The 22,126-nt window shown below is 47.7% G+C and overlaps 1 protein-coding gene across 1 annotated transcript; it reads left to right on the top strand.

Moving 5' to 3' along the window:
• Positions 1-20,346, top strand: SPINT1 (serine peptidase inhibitor, Kunitz type 1). The gene is made up of 10 exons (XM_054400529.1): positions 1-445; positions 9,258-9,409; positions 10,956-11,094; positions 12,728-12,898; positions 13,597-13,623; positions 14,546-14,671; positions 15,563-15,613; positions 17,969-18,139; positions 18,856-18,909; positions 20,153-20,346. Exons 1-10 carry the CDS (start codon positions 16-18, stop codon positions 20,344-20,346), a joined length of 1,515 nt encoding a protein of 504 aa, XP_054256504.1. The 5' UTR covers positions 1-15.
• The last annotated feature ends 1,780 nt before the right edge of the window (positions 20,347-22,126 follow it).

Genomic DNA, 22,126 nt, shown 5'->3' with positions numbered 1-22,126 from the left:
GATCTGGGCGCCAAGATGGCTAGAGGGAGTCCAGGTCCGTGGTTTGTGCTCTGCGTCTGCTTGGTGCTGGCGGTGGACTTCAGCAAAGGGCAGGAGGAAAAACCCTTTGGTGAAAGGTGCCTGGAGGACTTCACAGCAGGGATGCCAGATTTCGTGCTGGATACGGACGCCTCTGTCCAGAATGGAGCCACTTTCTTATCATCCCCCATGGTCCATCGGAGCAGGGACTGCATGAGAGCCTGCTGTAAGGACCCCACTTGTAACCTAGCTCTTGTGGAGCAGGTCCCGGGCACAGAGGATGACCGCATCCAGGGCTGTTTTCTCCTCAACTGTCTCTACGAGCAAGCTTTCGTCTGCAGGTTTGCCAGGAAGATCGGCTTTGTGAACTTCTTGAGGAAGGACGTGTACGATTCCTACCAGACAATGCAGAATCACGGATCTAGTGGTAAGGAGCCAGTAATGGGTCTGTACAAACCGGGCTGGAGGAGCACTAATGGCCACTGGTGCCAGGCTCCTCCAGCCATCATTTGCGCAGCTGTGCTGCCAGCGGTTGGGGTAGAGTGGTGTTAGGGAGAAGGTTTCTGCGTGTCCCTCTGCTGCAAAAGCTCTCCCTAACTTTGATGAGCCTACCTAAGATCTGTGCCTCAGTTTACCTATTAGTAAACAGAGAGGGAATAAATCTTTACCCTGCTGGAAGCGGGTGGAGCGAGTGTTTACGAAATGCAGGCTGTGTGTTGATACCTGACAAGGTAGAGAAAAAGGGATTGTTTTTCTTCTCCCTCCCCCCAGGCCTTTGAGGTTGGAAAGTGAAACCCTCCGAAAATCCGCACATCACTATGTTTTAAAGGGCTGCATTAATCTCTTAATTGTTCACGGACTGGAGGCAGGACGCAATTCACTCACCTTTCATTTTGCCACCGCCTGAATCTCCCGAGCAGCAGCCTGGACAGGATGAGGTGTCTCAGGATCGCTGTGCTTGTTGGGACTCGTCCTTGCTGCTGGGGGAGGAATGGGGAGCAGCTGGGGGAGGCTGATTAGAAAACCCTCTTTTTGGGGGTGGGTTTTTCTTCCCCACTATGTGGTGCCCTGCTCTGAAAGATTGAACTTGGATGCAGAAAACCAGGTGGAAAACAAACTCATGTGGAGCTGGCTGCTTGCCAGGCACGTTTGCTGTCTCCAAAGAAATGCAGTGCTCAGAAACCCTGCAAACCTGGGGATTCCTCCTTCTGCCTTCATCTTCCGTGTTTTTGAGGAAGCCTCGAGGGGCTGGGATGTTTCTAGCCTGCTTGGGTAGTTGGCGACCATGAGCGGTGTACTATGTTTATGCATTGGCAGGGCTCTTAGGCGATGCCCTTCGAGTAGTCGTGTCTGCTCCCAGCCCACCTGTGTGGAGATGGAAAGGATTTGTGAAGATGGCAAAAGGGGCAGCCAGGTGGTGTGCATGGGCTTAGGCTAGACGGTGTGAGCTGAGCAGGTCTTTGATCTCCTTTTGGGATGTGCCAGTCTGTGAGGCTTGTCGGCTATGGGGGTGTGAAATGGCACCAACCCCCCTACTGGCCACTTGTGTTCATCTGAAGTAGCAGTGGGAGGATTTTGGAGGACAGCACAGCTCTTCTGGAGCAGCCCTTGGGTGTCAATGTTTTGAGCAACGATGTGGTAGAAGTGGTTCTTATGTCCTCTGTCCCTGCTAGTTGCTTTCCACCCCATTTTAAGGCCTTCTGGTAAATCTCTATCTCACTATTGCAGTACTTGTCCAGCCTCTCCATGCCAGCATCCTTTCCACAAGAGCTGCAGTTAGTGAGGAACTGATGCCCACATTTCCAGGACTGGAGGTGGCATGGTGGCAGCTGTCTGAACTCCTACATGCTTTGTTGTAGGAGGAAAGGGGAATGCATCATCTGCAGTGCATCCTGATTTCACAAGATTAGATTAAAATACAGTGTACTGTTGAGCAATTCAGCCTCTTCACCTCACCAGACTGCAATCCCCCTCCTCCCTGAGCTGGTCTCAGGACCCGGCATCACATGTGTGTGAGTCTCTGGAAAGTGTTCCTGGTCCCAGAGCAATCTGTGCCACCAGCAGTGCTGTGTTTGCCACTCCATGGCACCATCTGGGGCATCTCAGTCACTGATAGGCAGGTGCTGCCTTGCAAACCACCCCTATCACTGCTTTCACAAGTGCTGGGGTGGACTGGCCATGGTGGAGCAGGAAGACCCAGGAGGGTTTATCAGTAAGAAGTGCAAAACATGCCAGAAATGCAGCTGGGGACACTCTACCTGCTGAGGCTGGCCTGCCCCTCTTCGCACACGTGGGGCTTGTGCCACGATACCACTGTGGGCGTCGGAAGGGCTCAGTGCCTTCTACACCCTCTGTCTACACTCTGGGGGGGTGCAGGGTGCCAGGCAGGTCCCCAAGTGTAGCGACGGACACTGGGAAGCTCTCTACTTCTTGTTGGGATCAGGCTGCGAAGAGGAAGAGATGAAGGATTATTACTGTTTATGAACCCAGACCTGAAAAGTGCCTTGCAATTTTAATCTAATCTTGTGAAATCAAGATGTGCTTTACTGGAGAAATAGCAAATAATAACAAGGGCTAAGTCAGACCATGCAAGCTGGGCCCTCCTCCTTACAGTTGCTGACACTCAAAAACGCAGACCTCAATTTTGGTTCAGATCCAAACAAAAAAAATCCAAACCCCAGGCCCCTCCAGCCATGCTCCTGGAACTGGGTCCATGCAGGAGGAATGGGCCTGAGCTGGAAGGCAGGTGCCCACCTGCCACTGAGGGGCACTGGGGAAAGGTGCAAAGGTGCAGGAGGCCAAATGAAGGAGCCCTTGGGCACTGAGCCTGTCTACCTGGCAGTAGAAGGAAGCTCTACAACATTTTTGCTTCCAGACCTTTTGAGGATGCCTGAAGGGACCAAATGAAACAAGTGCTGTTTTCAGCATGTCAGGTTTTCCACCCAAATGGTTAGAGGCAAAAAAATCTTGGCCCAGGTTTTGGGCTGAAGACAAAACTGTCATCTTCCTGCTATTGTGCTGTATCACTGTTAAAAATGTGAAGCTCTGTGACTGGTCTGGAGCTCAGGTTATTGTCAACCTGCTGAGATGGACTCTAAAGTCTGCAGGAAGCATACATGCTGCTTTATCACACATCCCTTTCCTTTATGTGCTGCTGTCAGGTGTCCTAGGAACCTTTAGGGTATTGCCCACACGGCAATCTTCGGACATCCTCTGCAGTAATGAGGATTAAAAGCATGGGTTTTTTTTAGTGGATAGTGACACAGATATTTGGTGATCCCAGTGGATGACATAGAACAAAAAAAGCCACACATTGCAAGATCCACATTAGTACTACAGGGAGCAGATCTGTTGAATTAAGAGGTTTATGCATGTTCAGGAGAAGACTAGATAACACTTGAAAGAGAGCACAGCTGGGGGCTGCAGAATGTAGGCAAATTTAACCTTGGAGTGTTTCCAGAGCCTGCTGGAAGTCGCTGAAAGCTGGGAGAGCATCAGAGGGGATGTGCTGTGTGTGCTGGCCTTGCTCTTCCACTTGCTTGAGCATGAACAGTGAGACTGCTGGCAACTGAGCACAGGGCCAGAGGTACCCTTGCCATAACCCACTGTGGCAACTCTTATGGTGTCAGGACTTCACAGGAACCTATGGGCACAGGCAACAATGAATTCAGCTGAAATCTAGCTTTTGCTGATCTGAGTGTATTTCCAGTATTTGGAAACCAAGAGCTTCTGAGTCCTTGGTAAGCTGGGGGCAGCAGTCTCTTGCTTGTTCCAGCTAACGCACAGCCCAGAGTCTCTGCTGCTGTTGTTAAAGGCACTATCCTCTTAAATGATTCTCCAGCCTGAACTTTGGTGCGAGTTTTCTGCCTGGCTCATGCGGGAGGGGCAGGCTCACCATGCACTTTATTGGTAATAACGAAGCCCGGTGTTTAAGTAACCACCTCGAGCTCATTCTGGCCTAGGCAAACCAGTTCTGGGTGTGAAACTGGAAAATAACCTCTCTGAACCTTTGTCCGTTTCTTGAACTGAACCTTTTGTGGTGGTTGTGAAATGCTCCGTGACACTGTCCTCCTCCTGATCAATTCAGGGTTTGTGAGTGGGAGATGGGAAGCTTTGGGGAACCTCAGGATTCAGGTTGTGTCTGCTCCTGCCTCACTGTGGAGAGCGAGTTACAACTTAAGCAATGCATTCAAAAAGGAGAACCTCTCCAAGTCTGAAACTCTTTTCTCTTCAGAAGTCTGGTCCTGCATTGGTTCCTGTTCCGTGGGCAGAGCTCAACCAAAATGAGTGGTGCTGGGATCCTAGCTGGGGCTCAGACAGTTCTGGTCACTGATCTCCCCATGGCTGATGCTGCTCGGCCCTGAGCACCCAGCTTGGTCCAGGACTGGGGAAACTGCATGTTCAGTACCTACATCACAGATTCAGAGGCTAAGGACCAGCTGGTCCAGCTCCCTGCTCCAAGCACCTTCCACTCCCTGTGAAACTACTGTTTGCCATGAATTTACTGATGTTGTGGCTAACTCACATCATGTCTCTGGAGCTGTCTAAGGAGTAACAGACCAATCTTTGTTAAAATGGCACAAAGACCTGCAGGAGGCTGTTTCCCTCTGCCCATTAAAGCAAATCAGACTGGTTTCCCACACCATAAGGAAGGACAGAAGGAGCCTGTGGCAGCAGCAGATTGCATTGATCTGGAATTGTAATCCCTTCATTGTGCTCTGTTCTAGAGAGGTTAAACTGACCTGCTCTTTGCACCTCTTACAAACCACTATAGAAACCTCTAGAAATGAATGTGGAGAGCTGCTTAGCTCAGCATGAGTTGTGCAAAACCTATAAGGCTTTACTGTGACTGCATTTTGCCAGGGTGAATCCCTGCAGAAGGAGCCTGTGCTGTTCTTTTTCCAGGCGATGTGCCTTGTTGCCTTGTTCTCTTCTCCCTCTCCTCCTCCTTACCCAAATTAACACTGGTGGGAGCAGCAGCATTCCTCCCTACCTTTGTCTGTTACTATGGAGAGCTTTCTAGTGTTGGTGGGTAAGATTTGAATGAAACCTCTTTGAAGTCTGTTCACTTTTGAGTGACTTCCCTGGAAGCAAGGTTAGAGCAGAATTTCAGCCTTTGCTGGGAGAGCCAGGCTGCTGTCCACCCCTGCCCACCTGTTTTTGCAGCAGGCAGGCTGTCTTCTGACACTTGAAATCACCAAGGTTGTATGTCTTATGGATGCTGGAATCTGGCTGGCCTCATTTCTGCTCCTGTCTCTGCTACTGGCCTGCGCAGTGGCTTTGAGCTGTGGCTTTTGTCCTCTGTGAGGTCCTTCCTTTTGCAGTGCCTCAGTGTCTCCAGCACAAGCCACACTCATTTTGTTTGTAGGGTGCTCCTTACAAACAAGTGGTGACTTTGACAAAAGCTTTCCAGCTCTTTCTGGTTACAACCTCAAATCATTCTGAGGTATTTTCAAGCATTGCTTTAAGGTCTCATGTGCTCAGGGTGTATCTGCATGAGCACTGGAATGGAGGAAATCTGGTTTTCTGTGAATTTGTGTCTGGAGGGCAAATCCTGATATCTGAGCTCCAAAAGAGCTCAAACTGGGAGCTTTGCAAGTGCTTTCTGCTGTGGAATTTCAGTAGTGCCTGCATGTTCAGATAGCCAGGTCCCTAGTGGGGTCTCTCCCTCCACCTAGATGCTTACTTTTGCAGCCCTTGTGGGAATTGGACATCTTTTAGATTGCTGTTCCACATCAGCTTTGGTTCAGGTTTGCTCAATATTTGAGATGAAACCAGACAAACCACTGACTGCATAAACCTTCAAACAAAATTAAATCTGTTAAAAAGAAAAAAAACAAAACAAAACAAAAACCCAGGGACTGAAGCATAAACACAGTTTTAGCTTTTTTATTTGTTTGTTTTGTTTGCTCTCTCAGGCTTTTCTTTGGGATCATAAAGGAAATCTATTTCACCCTCTGGTGTGTTTTATAAATGGAAGTGGAAGTTGTCACTTAATGACATGATTCCAGGAGCATGTGTTCCACAGCAAAGAGCACGACACAGAGCAGCATCATAAAGCTTTAATCTCCCTGTTAATTACAGAGTTTTACAGTAGAAACTTTCCACAGTCAAGAGAGCATTACAGCAGAAGCCACTTTCATTTTTCAAACAGATTTTCAGAGCAAACCAAACTGAATGCAGATTTGCCCTACTACCAGCTGCTTCATGACATTCCCTCTGGCTCAGGCAGTGTTTGGTTGTGAAGCTCAGGTGGAGAACAGCCACACTGCCACTGAAAGCTTCATATAGTCAATGCAGCAGGAATACCCCAAAGAGACTGAGTTTTCAGATGTCCTAAGGGAAAGACTTGAAAATGCAGTCCTTAGTTTCTAGTAAGAGTACTTCCTTAGCAGTCAACACAGACAAGCAAATTCTCTGACTATTTTTCTGGAGGTGAGTAGGGTCCAGGGTATTTGACTAATCAGAGATGGGATCCAGAAAACTTGATGACCCAGAACCAAGATTTTACTTCACTATGCAGTCCACAACCCAAAGTAACTAAAAGGACCTGTGGAGAAATGTTTGGCCTACCATGTTTCTTTTCTTTTTTTAATGTATACATGCTTAAAACTGTCAAGGAAAAACATGCTTTGGAGCTGTCAGGTGATGATCAGTCTCTGTGTTGCTGAAGAACTGGTCTTTCCCTTGTGCAATTGCAGGGAGCAGGCTGCATTTCTCCCTGGCCGGCTGATGGCATTTGCCTGGCAGGAATGGCAGGAACACATTCCCTATCCAGAGCTTGTAGTGCTGTGTACAAGGTGTTCGTGGGGCTGCTTTCCCCTGGTCAGTTTGGAAGATTTTGCCAGTTCCAGTCATGGGTTTCCCTAATGAATGTTCTTGTGGCAAATGCAGGGTCCTGCACCTGGGTAAGAATAACAACAGGGACCAGTACAGGTTAGGGGTTGCCCTGCTGGAAAGCAATGTGCCCTTGTGGCAAAGACAGCCAATGGTATCCTGAGGTGCATCAAGAAAAGTATGTCCAGCAGGGCTAGGGAGGTTCTTCTCCCCCTCTACTCTGCCCTGGTGAGACCACACCTGGAGTATTGTCCAGTTTTGGGCTCCCCATTTCAAGAGAGACAGGGGCCTGCTGGAGAAAGTCCAACAGAGAGCCATGAGGATGATTAGAGGACTTGAGCATCTGCCCTGTGAAGAGAGCCTGAGAGCCACAGGGCTGTTTAGTCTCTAGAAGACTGAGAGGGGATCTGATTATAGCCCCATCCAATCTGACCTCGAAGGTTTCCAGCGATGATGCTTCTACCACCTCTCTGGGCAGCCTGTGCCAGCGTTTCACCACGCTCAAGGTAAATATTTATTCCTTACAGCTAGTCTGAATGTCCTCTCTTTAGTTTAAAGCCATCACCCCTCATCCAGTCACCACATACCCTGCTAAAAAGACACTAGAAAAGAGAAGATTCTGGGCTGAGTTGTGGTAACTGATCTGGAATATGTGCTGCAAAGCCCTCTACCCTACTGAATTTAGAGGTGAAAGAACTAAAAAGTAGCTTGTTTGGAATGTCATGTTGGTTGGTTTGTTTATTTATATGCCTCGTATTAAAGGTCCCTTTGCTGGGCTCTAGCAAGAGTCAGCACTGGGACCTGAATTCAGAAACACTCATACAGGAAATTAGGGGTGAGTCTACAACAGTGAAAATAATTAGCTGATGGAGTAGTTTTCTCAGGGGGTTGGGCACTTACCCTCTTCTCCAGTCACAGTTGACATGGCTGTGTAGTGGCTGAGTGATTTTTATCTGGCTTATAGATGACGATCGATGTCTTTCCAAAAGGCTTGGGTAGAACTTGAACATTGAGTCTTGGACTTGGTACAGGCAGTGCCAGGCAGAGTTTTATGGGCTGAGTTATGCAGGAAGCCTGTGATCAGAGATGTTCAGACCAAAAGGAGTTCTGAGTCAGGCTCAGTGGTGTCATTGCATAGGCTGCTCTTGCTGCCATGGGCAGGTGTGTCAGTGTGAGCTGAAATTCCCCACCCCCCCCGACAATAACCAGGCTAGCTCAGTCTGGAAGCAAATGAAAGCTGTATTTACAAAGCAGAATCTACAATCTATGATGAAATGCAATGAATATGTACAAATATACAAAATTCACAACATTTACAAATATATACAATCAACAGAAAAAGCACAACCGATCTCCCTTTGCTTCCCCCCAAAGGGGACCCTTCCCAAAGGGGCCTCCCTCTCCCAGGAGCTTCCCCCCAGACCCCCCTGGACAGAAAGCAGAGTTAGTTAGAGCAGAAAGTTGTTAACTTAGCTGCCAAGGTCAGTGTGTGTTATCTTCAGCCAGAAAAGAAGAAGAAGAAAACAGCAGCCAGACAGCCCAGCAACTGCCCCCACTGCCGAACGCAGAATGTGCAGAGTGCCCACTTTGTTTTGAGTAATAGTTCTTAAACATTTCTATCTATCCAATGGAAGTGTTTAGAACAATCAGTATTTTGCTTTCTTACACCCAATAGTGACTTATTTACACTCTTTCACTTTCTCTGTTTTGAACTTTGCAAGGAAAAATTAAAAAGACAGTTTCAAACCATCACAGCAGGGATTGGTTTTCATTTGATGTGTAAGCACCTACAGCCTGCAAAAGTGTGTAATGGATTGCAGAGGATGCATGGAATGGCACAGAAATAATGATCTCATGGATGGCATTTTTGTGCTTTTTTTTTTTAAGACATCCATGTCAGAGACTGGGGAGGAAGTTAAGGTGGAGGAGAGATATTTCCCATCCAAATCCCACATTGCATAGCTCTGGTTAAGCAGGCTAACACAGTGCCTAGGGATGGTGGTAGGAGTGAAGAGAGTCAGTTCCACATTCTTCAACACCCACACTGGGTCATCTCCCTAAGTGAAGAGTGGAAATTGCTCCGTGCTGTTTTGTGAGGATGTGGTCCGATGGTTGGAAGCACAATGGCAGTAGCCACAGGGACACCCACTTAGAGTGGTTCCTGTGGGCAGAAGTGGCCAGGGAGACAACTGGCTCAGAGGCACTGCCGTGTCGGGCAGTGGAGCTGCTGAATTAGTGAGGGCAGTACTAGCAGCTGCAAGAAGCACAGCCCTGTAAAAGTGTTTTCCTTTCAGTGGCTCAGGTCTGATTTAGCCTTGAAGAATCCTTGCCTTACTGTCATGGAGACAAGGACTGGAGCCTTCAGCCTGTTACCTGAGCCTTGTTCTACGTTTGCTCTGCAGATGACCATCCTCCGATCGCCCGCACTGGCAAGGACATGAGGGTGCAGCCCGGGGAGCCAGTGCTGCTGAGGGGCACAGAGAGCACGGACGACCGAGGGATAGTCAGATACGAATGGAAGCAGATCCTTGGTGACACCTCAGTGGAGATGAAGGTAGGGAGCTGCAGGAAGGAAGCAGCTTGCTCAGCATCACCTCTGATCTGCACTGATCTGCTGTCAAAGGCACTGGCTTGCAGGTCACCTTGTCCTTCCTCCCTCGAGCCAGCCCTCCCACCAGCCTGTTCCCAAAAGCTGCGCAGCACTCCTCTCCCACACTGCTAGGAGGTGGAGTTTATTGGCCTCATTGGGTCTCAGACTCCCTGCACCACGGTTCCATCTCAAACCTTCCTGAACAACATCTGATCTGTCTGGGTGGGAGCACCTGAGAGGGCAGCAGCTTCAGTGTGAGAGCTGCCTCTGCTTCCAGGCTCCTGTAGTTCACTGAGGAGCCTGCCCTTAGTTTGCTCTGCTCCGTTCTGGTGCTTCTCCTCTGATTCTGAACAATACAGTTGGGCTGTGCTTCTGTTCTCCTGGGACTTTTCCTGGACTTTATCTCTCTTATCCTCCTCCTATTTTATCTGAGCTGGAGCAGGAGTCATGTCTCTTGAGTGGCTCCAAGATCTCTGGGGTGTGAACATTGCCTATCTGATAGATGTTGAACATGAATTGTGGCTTTAAAAGAGCAAATGGTCGCTGTTAAACTTCTGCAAAATGCCCTGGAAAGCCTTGGAGGTCATACTGAGCTTTTGTGACACCTTTTGGAAGAATTGGCAAATGAGTGCATCAGTCCCACAGCTGATTTCCAATACCAGCAATGACTGGGTGCTAAGAGGCCTGTAGAAATCTGGAAGTGCTCTTTTGCTTTTCCCTTCTCCCCCCACCCCAGCCCAACCAAAGGTTGTTGAGTTTTTTTTTGTTTGGTTGGTTTTGGTTTGGTTTGGTTTGGTTTTTGTTTTTTTTTAGTGGGAGTGGAGCAGGCAGGGGAAGGAAAGAATCCTGTAGCATGATATTAACTACATTAAGATCACATATGGCAACACTGTATTCTCTAGAAACCTAACCAAAAAGGCAGATAGCATAGAAAGGGTGACCAAATAATTTTAGGAAATGCAAGAAAAAAAAAAAAAAAGGTTTTGTCACTAATATCACAGCTTTCTATTCTGACAAAATAATTCAGTCTTTCAGAAACCTCTCAGGAGGCAAAAAAATAGGCTCTCATTTCCATCTTGGCAGTGAAATACACTTGTCTTAGTCAAAATGAAAGAGTTTGTGTTTCTTAAATACACCCAGCTCATTCCCATGTGCACTAAGTAAATGATTCACAATAGGTTTCATTCTTTAAAAGTTAAAATAAAAGCTACAGGTATTTTGGTCCTCTCAAATGATTTTTATTTCCCCTCGTGCTTTCACAGTGCCCCAAAATATGAACTACCTGATGATGCTTGAGGTACTCTTCCATTCTGCTGTTCCAGCTTGGGACCAGCCCATGGATTTGGGAGGGCTGTATAGCACTGAGACATTTTTCATCCCAGACATCTGCCTGGGGGTTTCCAGCTAAGCTCCTTTCCTCCTAATGCAGGAACACAGGCCTTGCATGGCTTCAGTCACTGACTCTTTAGAGGTACCTTCTTCTGCCTAAACCTCTCTTTTGTATTCTCAGAATCATGAAGAAGATCAGGTAGAAATCTCCAACCTGCAGGCGGGGACTTACGTCTTCCAGCTTACTGTCACGGACACTGCACAACAGCAGGACTTTACCAACATCACCATCATGGTGCTGAATTCTGAGCAGACTGAAGGTGAGCCTCAGCCCATGGATGTCTAGCTGGAGTCCCCAAACCTGGGAGCTGCTCTTGTGTTACCAGTGGTCTTGTTGATGGGGTAGATGAGAAACGAGCACAACCAAGAGACTGGAGCTGCATCTCAACTTTTCCCAGTGAAAGCCTGCACCTGACCAGTAGTGGGAGGTTTCCCCATTTATGGTGGTCTGTTTTAGAGTTTTTGTGTCCTTCTGCAGAAGAAATGTCTTGCAATAACTCCTTCCTTTCTGTATGTCAATGACCTCTGCTGGGTGATGCCAGAGTCGCTGGAGCCTGGGGTGCAACTGAGAGTGTAGGACAGAAGAACCTGAAAGGTTGTGGTGGGTTGGAATTACCCCCAACATAAAATTTTCAGACCCAGCTCAGTTGAAAGCAAATGAAGATGTATTTACAAGCACGCTACGATCTAGAAATATAGAATGCAATGAATATATACAAAATAAATAATTTTTACATGTATTTACAGTTTATAAACAACACAAGAACCCCCCTGAACAAAACCAAGGGGTTACCAACAGCTTCCTCCTCTTCTCCTCTTTCCTCCCTGTACACAAGACAAGAGAAAGAAGAGCAAAGAGTAGCTGTTAGTACTTAGCCACCACAAAGAGATGCATCCGAGGTCAGGAAAGCCAGCAGAACCATCAGCTAGTATCTACTAGAGTGAGGAAACCGAAAAGAGAGTTAGTTTACACAACTAACCTCATGTTAGCAATGGGATTGTTTAGACCTTATCATTATTTTCCCTTTTACATCTAATGATAATTTATTTACATTCTACCACTTTTCTGCTCAATCTGTAGAAAATTTTGTAGGCATCAGCCTAGAACTGCCACAAAGGTCTTGTTGACTCTCATGTGTTTGCTGTGAAAGCTCTAATTCTCTTAAGCTACAGGATAGGTGTAGCCATCTGCATGACATTCAAAGTGTCCCAGGCTTTATTTATATGCCTTATGTTAATGGCCCTGTTTAGTGATCAAAATGTTCATCATTGCAAGTGCATTAGGAGCAAGGTATTCTTAGACAAATAGGTTGACTAGTAGCTTAGCAGGGAATTTGTCCTTCTACGATAGGTGCCATAAGAACAGTCATGTCAAGTGATGCTTAATAGCCCGTCCAAAATCCAGAACACTGTGTCCAAAGGCTGACACTTTGGAAAGAGTATAAGAACATGACAAGCTATCAGTAAACCTCTACTCCAGTTGGCTAGTCCTCAAAGAATATTCACCTGGGAGATGTTTTAAGCAGAAGGTGGTGTCTTTGTGTTTAACAGCCATGAATGAATCCCTTTTTAACCTCATACAATCTCCACACAGCAGCAGCAGCAGCATCCTGAAGCAAAGAGTTTCGCAGTTTTACTATGTGCTGTGTGAAGAAGCAATTCCTTCTGTTTTATGGATGTGGCACCTTCTAATTTGATTTTGTGACCCTACCTTTCATATAAGAAAATATGTACCTTGATTCCCCACTCACCTTCTCTGTGCCACTTAAGCTTTTATACATCCTTCGGACAAGTGTCCACACTCTTCACAAACTTCCATTTGGAAGATTTTCTCCTTTGTGTAGTGAAGGCAAAGGAAGCTCATCAGAGCCTTTTTTGTTAACCTTCTTGCAGAGCACTGTTTGACTCCTAAGAAGGTGGGTTGGTGCCGAGGATCTTTTCCACGTTGGTTTTACAACCCAAGCCTTCAGCAGTGTGAGGAATTCATTTTTGGTGGCTGCAAGCCCAACAAGAATAACTACTTACGAGAGGAGGAGTGTAAGCTTGCCTGCAAGAATGTTAGAGGTGAGTCTTCTTCAAAAATCAGCCCACTCTTTCTCATAGCATTGTGATGATTGTGTGGGCAGGTCAGGCAGCTTCTTGGCCAGCACCTAGTTAGAGCTCAGAGAACTCAGGAGGCAGGGCTAATTATGGATGGAGAGTCCTAGTCTTACACTGCCAACATGTCTGACCCAGCTCCTGGAACACTGCTCTCCTGGACAGTGTCCCTGGCTGCAAAAACCCTCACCAAATCTTCATGTCACATCTGAAACCTAAATTCAGGGAGAGTGTTGTGCTGTGGGGGAGCTAGAAGTGCTTCACTCTCAAAATGAAAATAATGTTCATCCTTAGTACCCTCTTAGCCAAGTCTCCACAATGACTGAGTGCTGCCTCAAATAAATGGGCTGAGACTCTGCCAACTCCTTTGTGGTAAACAGCTTAAGGAGGAGGCAAAAGCTTTGGAAGAGAAAGACCTTCTGGGAATGGTCTTTCTAGAGGTGGGAAGTTCCCCTGTCCTCCTCCATGCCTGCCTTACATGGGTACTACTCATCTGGAGTCTGTGGGTGGTAGGAATCTATATTTCTCCACCCTAGCTCTTAGAGGTTTTGCTTCCAGAAAATATGCACTTCTTAGGTGAGATATGAAGGTAAAATAAAGCTGGTCTTCGGATGGCAAGAGGCTGTGGTGATAATTTTATTTTATTTTTCCCCTTGTCTCTTCAGGTTCTGTTGGTGGGCGACAAGAGCCAGGTGAGCCTCCTGTACCCCTGTGTAATCCTGCTGTGAGCTCAGGCTCACAGCCATTCCTGTGGCTTTTGATTGCACTCAGTCAGAGTGGAAAGTGAGGCACCAGAGACTAATTCCTTTACAGAGCCTTTCCCGTCCATGCCATAGGGTAACTCAGGTCAGGGCTTACCTCTGGAGGTCAGCTGGTCCAGCCCACTACTCAAAGCAGGACCAACAGTGAGTCACATTGGGTTGCTCAGTTCTGCATTCAGTCCATTTTTGGGTGTCTCTGATGAAGGATATTTGACACTTTCTCTGGTCTTACTGTGCCAGTGTTTGATAACCCTTGTTAATATTTCCCCCCTTATTATTGAATCACTTTCCCTTGTCACAACTCATGTCTCTTGCTGCTCATTGTATTTCTGTGCACCTCCAAAATGAGTCTATCTCTGTCTTTTCCATAACCTCATGATAGAACTTGTGCTGCAGCCTCTTGCTGAGTCTCTACTAGATCCACTCCAGTATACCAATGTCTTGTGTACTGTGGAGCTCAGAACGGGCACAGTGCTCAGCACTTGGGACCACCTCTGGTGGAGGGGGATATCTGCTCTTCTCCATTGGGTCTCACAGCCCAGTGAGCAAGTTTCAGTTTGACTTTTCTAATGTAATCCCCCATGCTTACTTGGGCAATGTCTCCATATTCTTCCTGAGTAGCTCATTCTTTCTTCTGTACTTTTTTGAGAGGAAGCATGGCTGTTCCTAGAACAATGCTTCATTTATAAACAAGAATTTTTTTTTTCTTGGAGTCTAGGATGGCACCAAAGAGAGACTGCAACCTTTCTTGTTTGCCAGCCCAGTCAGAAGCTTTTAAGTCCTTCATAAAGCATCTGTGTGGCAGAGAGAAGCAATGAATTTTAATGAGCTATCTGAACTGTTTCTGATGCAGTGTGCAATGGGAACTGCCAGTCCCCCTTCTTCAGATGCAAGGATGGCTGCTGCATTGATGCCTATCTGGAGTGTGATGAAACTCTTGACTGCGCTGATGGATCGGACGAGATGTACTGTGAACAATGTAAGTGCTTCACATTCTGGCTTAGACAACTTAGTATCTGCCCAGGACTGGGTGCAGTGTCAGTTACAAGTGTTGTCCCTGGTTCCTTCTGTTCTTACCTCTTTCAGCAGTATTATATTTGCAAGTTCTGCCATCTCCCATATCCCTGCTGACTGCCACAGCTGATCTTCCTTCTGGGATGTTTCCTGCTTTTTAAATACCTTCAACTCCCTTCTCTGCACCTGTCAGTAAGACTTCAGAGCCAGTCCTCCCTTCCCCTTTCAATACTCTTTTTCTTCTAGAGTTGGGAGACAGGAAATGAAACCATGATTTCACCCAGTCTATCCAGTGTCACAGTCCCTTTAACATCCTCATGTTATGCTAATGTAAATGCACAGTGGCAAGCTGCCCAAGTCCTCAATCACCTCTTCCCCTACCTCTCTTTCCACCTCTCTTTTGACAGAATCCTCATCACCTCTTTCCTATATGTGGGTGTTTTGTTGCTTTTTTACCTTGCAAGCACACAATTTAAGTCTCTCTTGCCCTCTCTTATATCCTACACTAGTGCACTGTCACACTCCTGAAATCCTGGGGTGGCAGCAGTTTCCCCATACTTCATGACGGGGAAAGGAAAAAAAAAAAAGGAAGCAGCCTTTGTTTTCCTTATTTTTGTCTCTGTAAATGTGGGCTGGAAATTTGGAATGGTTTCTTGTTATTATATTTTATTTCACCCAGGTTCCTCTGATACCTTTGTAATATTTCAGAACCTCAAAATGTACTTCACTTTCCCTAGCATGGGATAGCAAAGCAATGAGCAGGAAAGCCATCCCTGCCCGTGTCTGCATGGATGGAGACATTGCTTCTGTATTCAGCTGGTGAGAGAAGTTTTAACATGAAATGTTTCTCTTGCAGACGCTCGTGAGTTCAACCGACTGCAGAAGATCAACGTCACACATAAGCAAGGTATGGAGTGCTCAGAGAACCTGGGCTGACATCTGCCAGCTTTGGGGTTTTTCTTCTCTGTTGTTTTTGGTAAAAGTCCTTCCCTCTCTAATTCCAAAACCAGGTGGGTTGGGATCTGGGTAGCATCTGGGTAGTCCCTGTACTAAAAACGAGCAAGGGCCTGTTCTGTGACCTGGAGGACAGCTGTTTAGAGAGGGTTTTCACTCTCCTGCCTAAACCTTCTCCACCCCTGCAGGTCTCCCACAACAGCACCACAGGAGTTATCACACTCCCGTGCTTGATCCCATACCTTGCTCTGGTTTGTGCTGGTGTGGACACCGACACTGTCACCGGGCTGAGAGCTCACACCCACGGTGGCGGAGTCTTAGGGAGTGGACAGAAGCTCTTTTACCCCTCCCCAAAGGAGGCAAAGGAAACCCTCCAGACAGGATTGGGAAGGATGGAAATTTAAATGGAAGTGCCATTCACCCCTCCATACAACGGTGCAAAACCGTACCAAACACACAAATCCATCTTTAGCCTCATCCCAGATCTCTCCAACCTGGGCTTTACCAAGCTCTCCCTGGGCCAGAACCTTCCCCAAAGCTTCCCCCGCAGCCAGGCCTCAATCCCAGGCCCCACTGCCCCCCACTCCCACCCCTCCCTACCCAGGCCCCACTGGCGCAGGAAAAATCAGCTCTGGTATGGCCGGAGCCAGCCCCGAACCGCCCCCACAAGGGGTGAGGTCTGGCTGGGAGCAGAGAGAGGGAGCAAAGGGAAGAACCACAGGATCACAGAAACACTCAGGTTGGAAGAGACCCTCAGGACCAGCAAGGGCAACCATTAACCCAGCTCTGCAAGGGGCACCTCTAAATCACATCCCCAAGCACCACATCCAAACCACCTTTAAACACAGCCAGGGTTGGGGACTCAACCACCTCCCTGGGCAGCACATTCCAATGCCTGACCACTCTTGCTGGGAAAAAGTTTTTCCCGATGTCACAGAATCAATAAGGTTGGAAAAGACCTCAGGGATCACCAAAGTCCAACCTGTCACCCAAGACCTCATGACTACTAAACCACATCCCCAAGCACCACATCCAAACCACCTTTAAACACATCCAGGGTTGGGGACTCAACCACCTCCTTGGGCAGCACATTCCAATACCTGACCACTCTTGCTGGGAAAAAGTTTTTCCTGCTGTCCAGTCTAAACCTACCCACTCACAGCCTGAGGCCATTCCCTCTCGTTCTATCACTAATTACCTGTGAGAAGAGACCAGCACCAGCCTCTCTACAATGTCCTTTCAGGTAGTTGTAGACAGTAATGAGGTCTCCCCTCAGCCTCCTCTTTTCCAAACTAACCAGCCCCAGCTCCCTCAGTTGCTCTTCATCAGATTTATTCTCCAGGCCCTTCCCCAGCTTTGTTGCCTTCCTCTGCACTGGCTCCAGGTCCTCCACATCTCTCTTGTATTGAAGTGCCCAAAACTGGACACAATACTCAAGGTGTGTCCTCACCAGAGCTGAGTACAAGCAGACAATCACCTCCCTACTCCTGCTGGACACAGCATTTCTGATACAGGCCAGGATGCCATTGGCTTTCTTGGCCACCTGGGCACACTGCTGGCTCCTATTCATTAGCACCCCCAGGTACTGTAGCAGCCTTTGTGTTCCTCTTGGTCTGTGGTGTTCCTAAAGCGCTGGCCTGATAGACACACCCTTATGTGAGAAAAGAGGAACAGAGACATCAAAACACATCAGATATACTCCCAGAGACCACTCTGTGTACCTTGCTTCCAAGAAATGTGGGAAAATAAAGGAGAATCTAGAGACACAGCATTTCTAATACAGACCAGGATGCCACTGGCTTTCTTGGCCACCTGTGCTGTCTGTTTATAAAGGGGAGATGCAGGAATTATGGGATGATATAACAAAAGGTTGCATTTTTCCAGTGTCAACTTCCTGGGCTATGTAGTCCTTGGAGAACTTTTCTTCTCTAGGGCTCTTAAACCCATAACACCCCAGGCAGCGTAAATGAAACTTGCTGCTAGAGGACACCGGAGCCAAACTGTGGTTTCTGTGTGTCCAGGCTCTTCCTGTTCCCTTTTGCCTGCCCAGGAGGACAGGTAATTTCTACAGGGCATTGAATCCAAGGTCAGCATCACCACACAGGTTCTTTTTCCTCCTTGTTAGTTGGGTTTACGGGCAGGTGGCTGCCACCTTGGCAATGCCAGTTTGAGCAGCGGGTAACTGGGCAGAGGGGACCCAAGAACCAATGCTCTGGCCATGGATTCTCTTTGCCAAAAGTGCTTATGCGTTTCTCTTGTGAGCAGAAGATGTTGCTTGCATTAGAACACCTCTCCTTTGCCTTGCCAGGTCACTGCGTGGACTTGCCTGATACTGGACAGTGCACTGAGAGCATTCCCCGCTGGTACTATAACCCATTCTCTGAGAAGTGTGATCCCTTCACCTATGGGGGCTGTGGTGGCAACAACAACAACTTTCAAAGGGAGGAAGAGTGTATGAAATCATGTTCAGGCATCACAAGTAAGCAGACATAGTGCAAGCTGGGATTTTATTGGAGTTTCTCTCACGCCAGATGAAACTCTGTGGTCCCAAAGAGGTACAGTGGCTTGGGGGTTTTCAGTCAAAGCAGCTCTGCTCTCAATCGCTGGCCATGCATCACAGTGTTCTTCAGTGTGACTGATGGCTTACAGGGAACAGTGTGTATCTACAGCCTCTTTCTGCAGCCTGTCATTTCTCAGAGCTGGAAAACATTTTGGGTGCTAATGTGTCAAAAGGGACAGAGGAGGGTGGCAAAACAACCGGGGATACTGTGTGGCCTCTGTGAAAAGAATCTTAACTTCCCTGGTTGGCTCCAGCTCTTCCCAAGTGGGAGCGGATCGAGTAAGAAAATCCTCAACAGCACATACTAGGCAGAAGTTTTAAAGAAACAAAAAGGAAAGGCCTACACTATAGAGTCTTGTGTGTGTTGCTGTGGAGTCCAGCAGCTGAAACAGGAGGAATTCTGCCAAACTGTGTCTCGTAGGAGGCAAACTGTTGCTGCCTTGAAGTGTCACCCTCAGCTCCACACTGCCTCACAGCATGCCCTGAGAGCTCTGTGCCATGGCTGTCAAGAGGGATGCTCTATATATTCAGTTACTTCAGAGCACCACAAATATGCTCCCCAGAAGCCTGTCATATGCCTTGTTCCCAGCCTTCTTTGTGTAACAATTTTTTTTCCCTCCGTGCTCCCAATTCAGAAGCGGATGTCATTGGCCGGAGATGGGAATTTGAATCCCAAAATGATACCTTAAGTAAGTAACAGGTTTTTTTCCTACAGATTGTACTTGTTGCTTTTACCCTGTCCTGAAAAATATTTGGTCTTTCCTTGCAAATAATAGTCTTATCACCCTCCCTGCTTTTCATTCTGAGGGAGCAGTGTGGGATTTGTGGGGTGCTAGCAGTTGCAAGAAGTGCTTCTGTGCATCTGTGGTCCAGTTTCTCTTTGTCTGTGACTCAGTGGTCATGGAGGTGTTGGGTAGAAGGTTGGATTTGATGATCTTGGGGGTCTTTTCCAACTTTAATGGTTCTGTGATTCAGTAGCTCCTGATTTTCCTTCCATCAACTTGCATGTTCAACATCAGAAAAAGGCATGTAGATGATCCTTGAGGTCCCTTCCAAGCCTAACAATTCTATGATTCTATGTAGAATTCTTCCTAAGGGCCAAGGTCACATAAGGACCACTCACTTCTGCAGGAAAGAAGGCTCCGATTGGTATGGGAATAATGTTGGGTGCTAGCCTATGGGGAAACCTGATGACCCTAAACATTCTCTCTCCAACTGTAAAGAACACGAAAGCTATTAAAAGTTCTTAAAACAATATCACATCGAGGTTGGTGCCTTCTACACAGGGTTGTAAGGCCTCTTTCTTCATCAGAGAACTCCTGAAATTATCCACCTCTATTCTTCAACCCTAGAGACTGATTTAAGCCTCAGACTCACACAAGCTCTCAAATGCAGCCTGTGTGACTGTCTCCACTGATGCTGCAGGAGTTTGATAGCTGTAGAATACCAAGTGCTCACAGCACTGCTACAAGCTCTTTCCCCACAGTCTGTCCAGCACAGCTCACTCTGACAGCATTATCCCAAACGAGGTGCTTCCTGAGACCACCCCTTGATGGCTTCCCTGTTGACATAAGAAGCAAGGTCAGCATTGCAGGAGAGCTTCCTATTCCCAGGGGTGTCCGATGGCCAAGCCTGCCAAAGTCACCACACAGCCTTTAGGGGGCGTGGTGCATCTGGGAAACGATGAGAACCATCAGTTGGGAGAGGCAGGCTGGCTGTGCACTGGCCATGCCCTTATACCAAGCAGTTGCCTTCTTTCTTCTTTGCCCAGTTGTGCAGCGACCATCCTGCTGTCAGGCCAACTATTGCCCACCTCTTCTCTTTGCCACTGCAGCTTCTGGAGCAGCTTTTGTGCTTGCTTCTTCCTGACTGCTCCAGCTGCACCAGAGCTTGTGGAGCAGCCCTTCTGATGAGTTCATATACCCCCCACAGGTGCCTTTGAGGTCGTGATTGCTGTGCTCCTGGGGATCTGTATCATGGTGGTCCTGGTGATTATTGGCTACTTCTTCCTGAAGAAGAGGAAGAACAGCCGCCGCCGTCAGCCAGCCACTGCTACCAACTCAACCCTTTCCACCACAGAGGACACTGAGCATCTGTTTTACAGCAGTGCCACCAAACCAGTCTGACCTGCAGCCTCTCTCTCCAGCCCAGTGCTGGGGCATTCCCCAGAACTTCTGGAGTGCTGTTTTTAGACACGGGTCTGTGTCTGAAGGACTGTTTCTCTTTGAAGACATTTGTAGCAAGAGGCCAAGATCTAGCCATGATTTGGCAGTACTAGTGTTTGTGATTGTCTTGGCTAAATGGCTGCTCTGGAAAGTGAGGTTCTGGGAGCATTTTGATGCTCGCCAATGTCTATCTCTTCCTAACCCCAAACCAGTGAAACACTGAATTACATCTTTCTTCCCAGAGCACGACTGCTCAACTTACCGATGGACCCTGGGACTGGATCTGTGCACCATTCACACTGGTGAATGCTGCAAGCTCACTAGAGTCAACAATTTTTTGTTGGCAGTGCCACTTTATTCCACTGTATTTTCCTCCCTTTCCCCAGTCCTCTGCAAGGTGACCCTGCCTCCTGGCACTCCTCCTGGCCATGGTGAGCCTCTTGAGGGCTGTGAGATTCACATAACCATCCAGAACTGTTCCAAGGGCCCTGTAGCACTCTCCAATGGTTCCTGTTTTCAAGATGGAAGGAAACAGAAATACCTGCTTTAATCACTAGGCTTTGCTTTTCAACAGAAAAGCACACCTAGGGTTTTTTTCTGCCTGGCTGGCATGGTACAGCCTACTACATGTCCACCATGTTCTCTGTGTGAGTTGCCCTGGTTGCTTGGCTAGTGTTCAATCTGAACTCTAACACGTTGAGAAATTAACTATTTATTCTCAGGTGAAAGGAAAGGAAATGTGCCTGCTCCTCCTTGTCAATGGGAAGTGAAGGATGGAAGGACTCAGCTCCCTTGCAGTTGGACGGTTGCTGCAGCTTTGATTTTACTGTGCTCTCCTCCAAGAACACGGCCTGACCTGAGTCTGTGGCAGCTCTCAGAACACATGACTGAGCTGGACATCACCAGCTAATGTTCTGGGGCTTCCTTGCTTCTGCTGGCCTCTCCCAGTGCAAGATGAGGCCAGTACTGTGAGGTGCTGGCCCCATGGCAAGGTGTAACATCCTCACTTCAGCAAGGTCTGGTGTGTTCCCCCATAGGCTGTTTGCAGTGAGGTGCTTCTCGTACTTGTACTACTGCATCTCTGTTATCCAGGCTTGTACTTCTGGGAGCTGAGGACTTCTGTTATGGGCAGAAGCTGCTATTTCTGAAGTGCCTGGTACACTTTGTTGGCTGTGGGGTTGACACCAATTTCCAAACTTCCAGTGCCTGCTGCTCTTGGAAAAACTCCTGCTGTGAAGAAAGAGGAGACCAGTGTGTGTGTTTTTGCGTGTGTGTGTGTGTGTGCCTGTGTGTGAGAAACATAAATCTATGTACAGACTTGGACCCTTTCAGGGCCAAGAGCAAAGTGGCTCTGGAATGCTCTGGTAAAGCCAGGGCAGGGTTCTCAAGCTCCAAGAGAGCTGCCTTATTGGGCTGATGCCTGGGATGGAAGGGAAGAAACTGCTGCCCACAGCCTGCAGGCTTGTCCCCATCATGGGCATCTGCCTCAGTGTCCCTGGGGCTGGTGAGATTCCTCCATGGTTTTTGTAGAGTTGTTTAGGTTGGGATAGACCTTAAAGATCATTGAGTCCAACCATCGTGATCTGTCTTGTATCATTTCTTCCATCTCTTTGTTTTTGCCACAGCCTATCATGGTCTATGCAATAAACCTAACGTCTTGATTTATTTTTTGTGTGCTCACTCTGATAATAAAGAGGAATTGTTTTGTCTTATCTGACTTGGGAGTGGTGTCTGAGAAGGA

This window comes from Indicator indicator, chromosome 4 (assembly GCF_027791375.1).
Source record: "Indicator indicator isolate 239-I01 chromosome 4, UM_Iind_1.1, whole genome shotgun sequence".
Classification (NCBI taxonomy): Eukaryota; Metazoa; Chordata; class Aves; order Piciformes; family Indicatoridae; genus Indicator; species Indicator indicator.
Note: the sequence above shows the minus strand (reverse complement) of the source record. Positions and strands in the feature narration are given on the sequence as shown.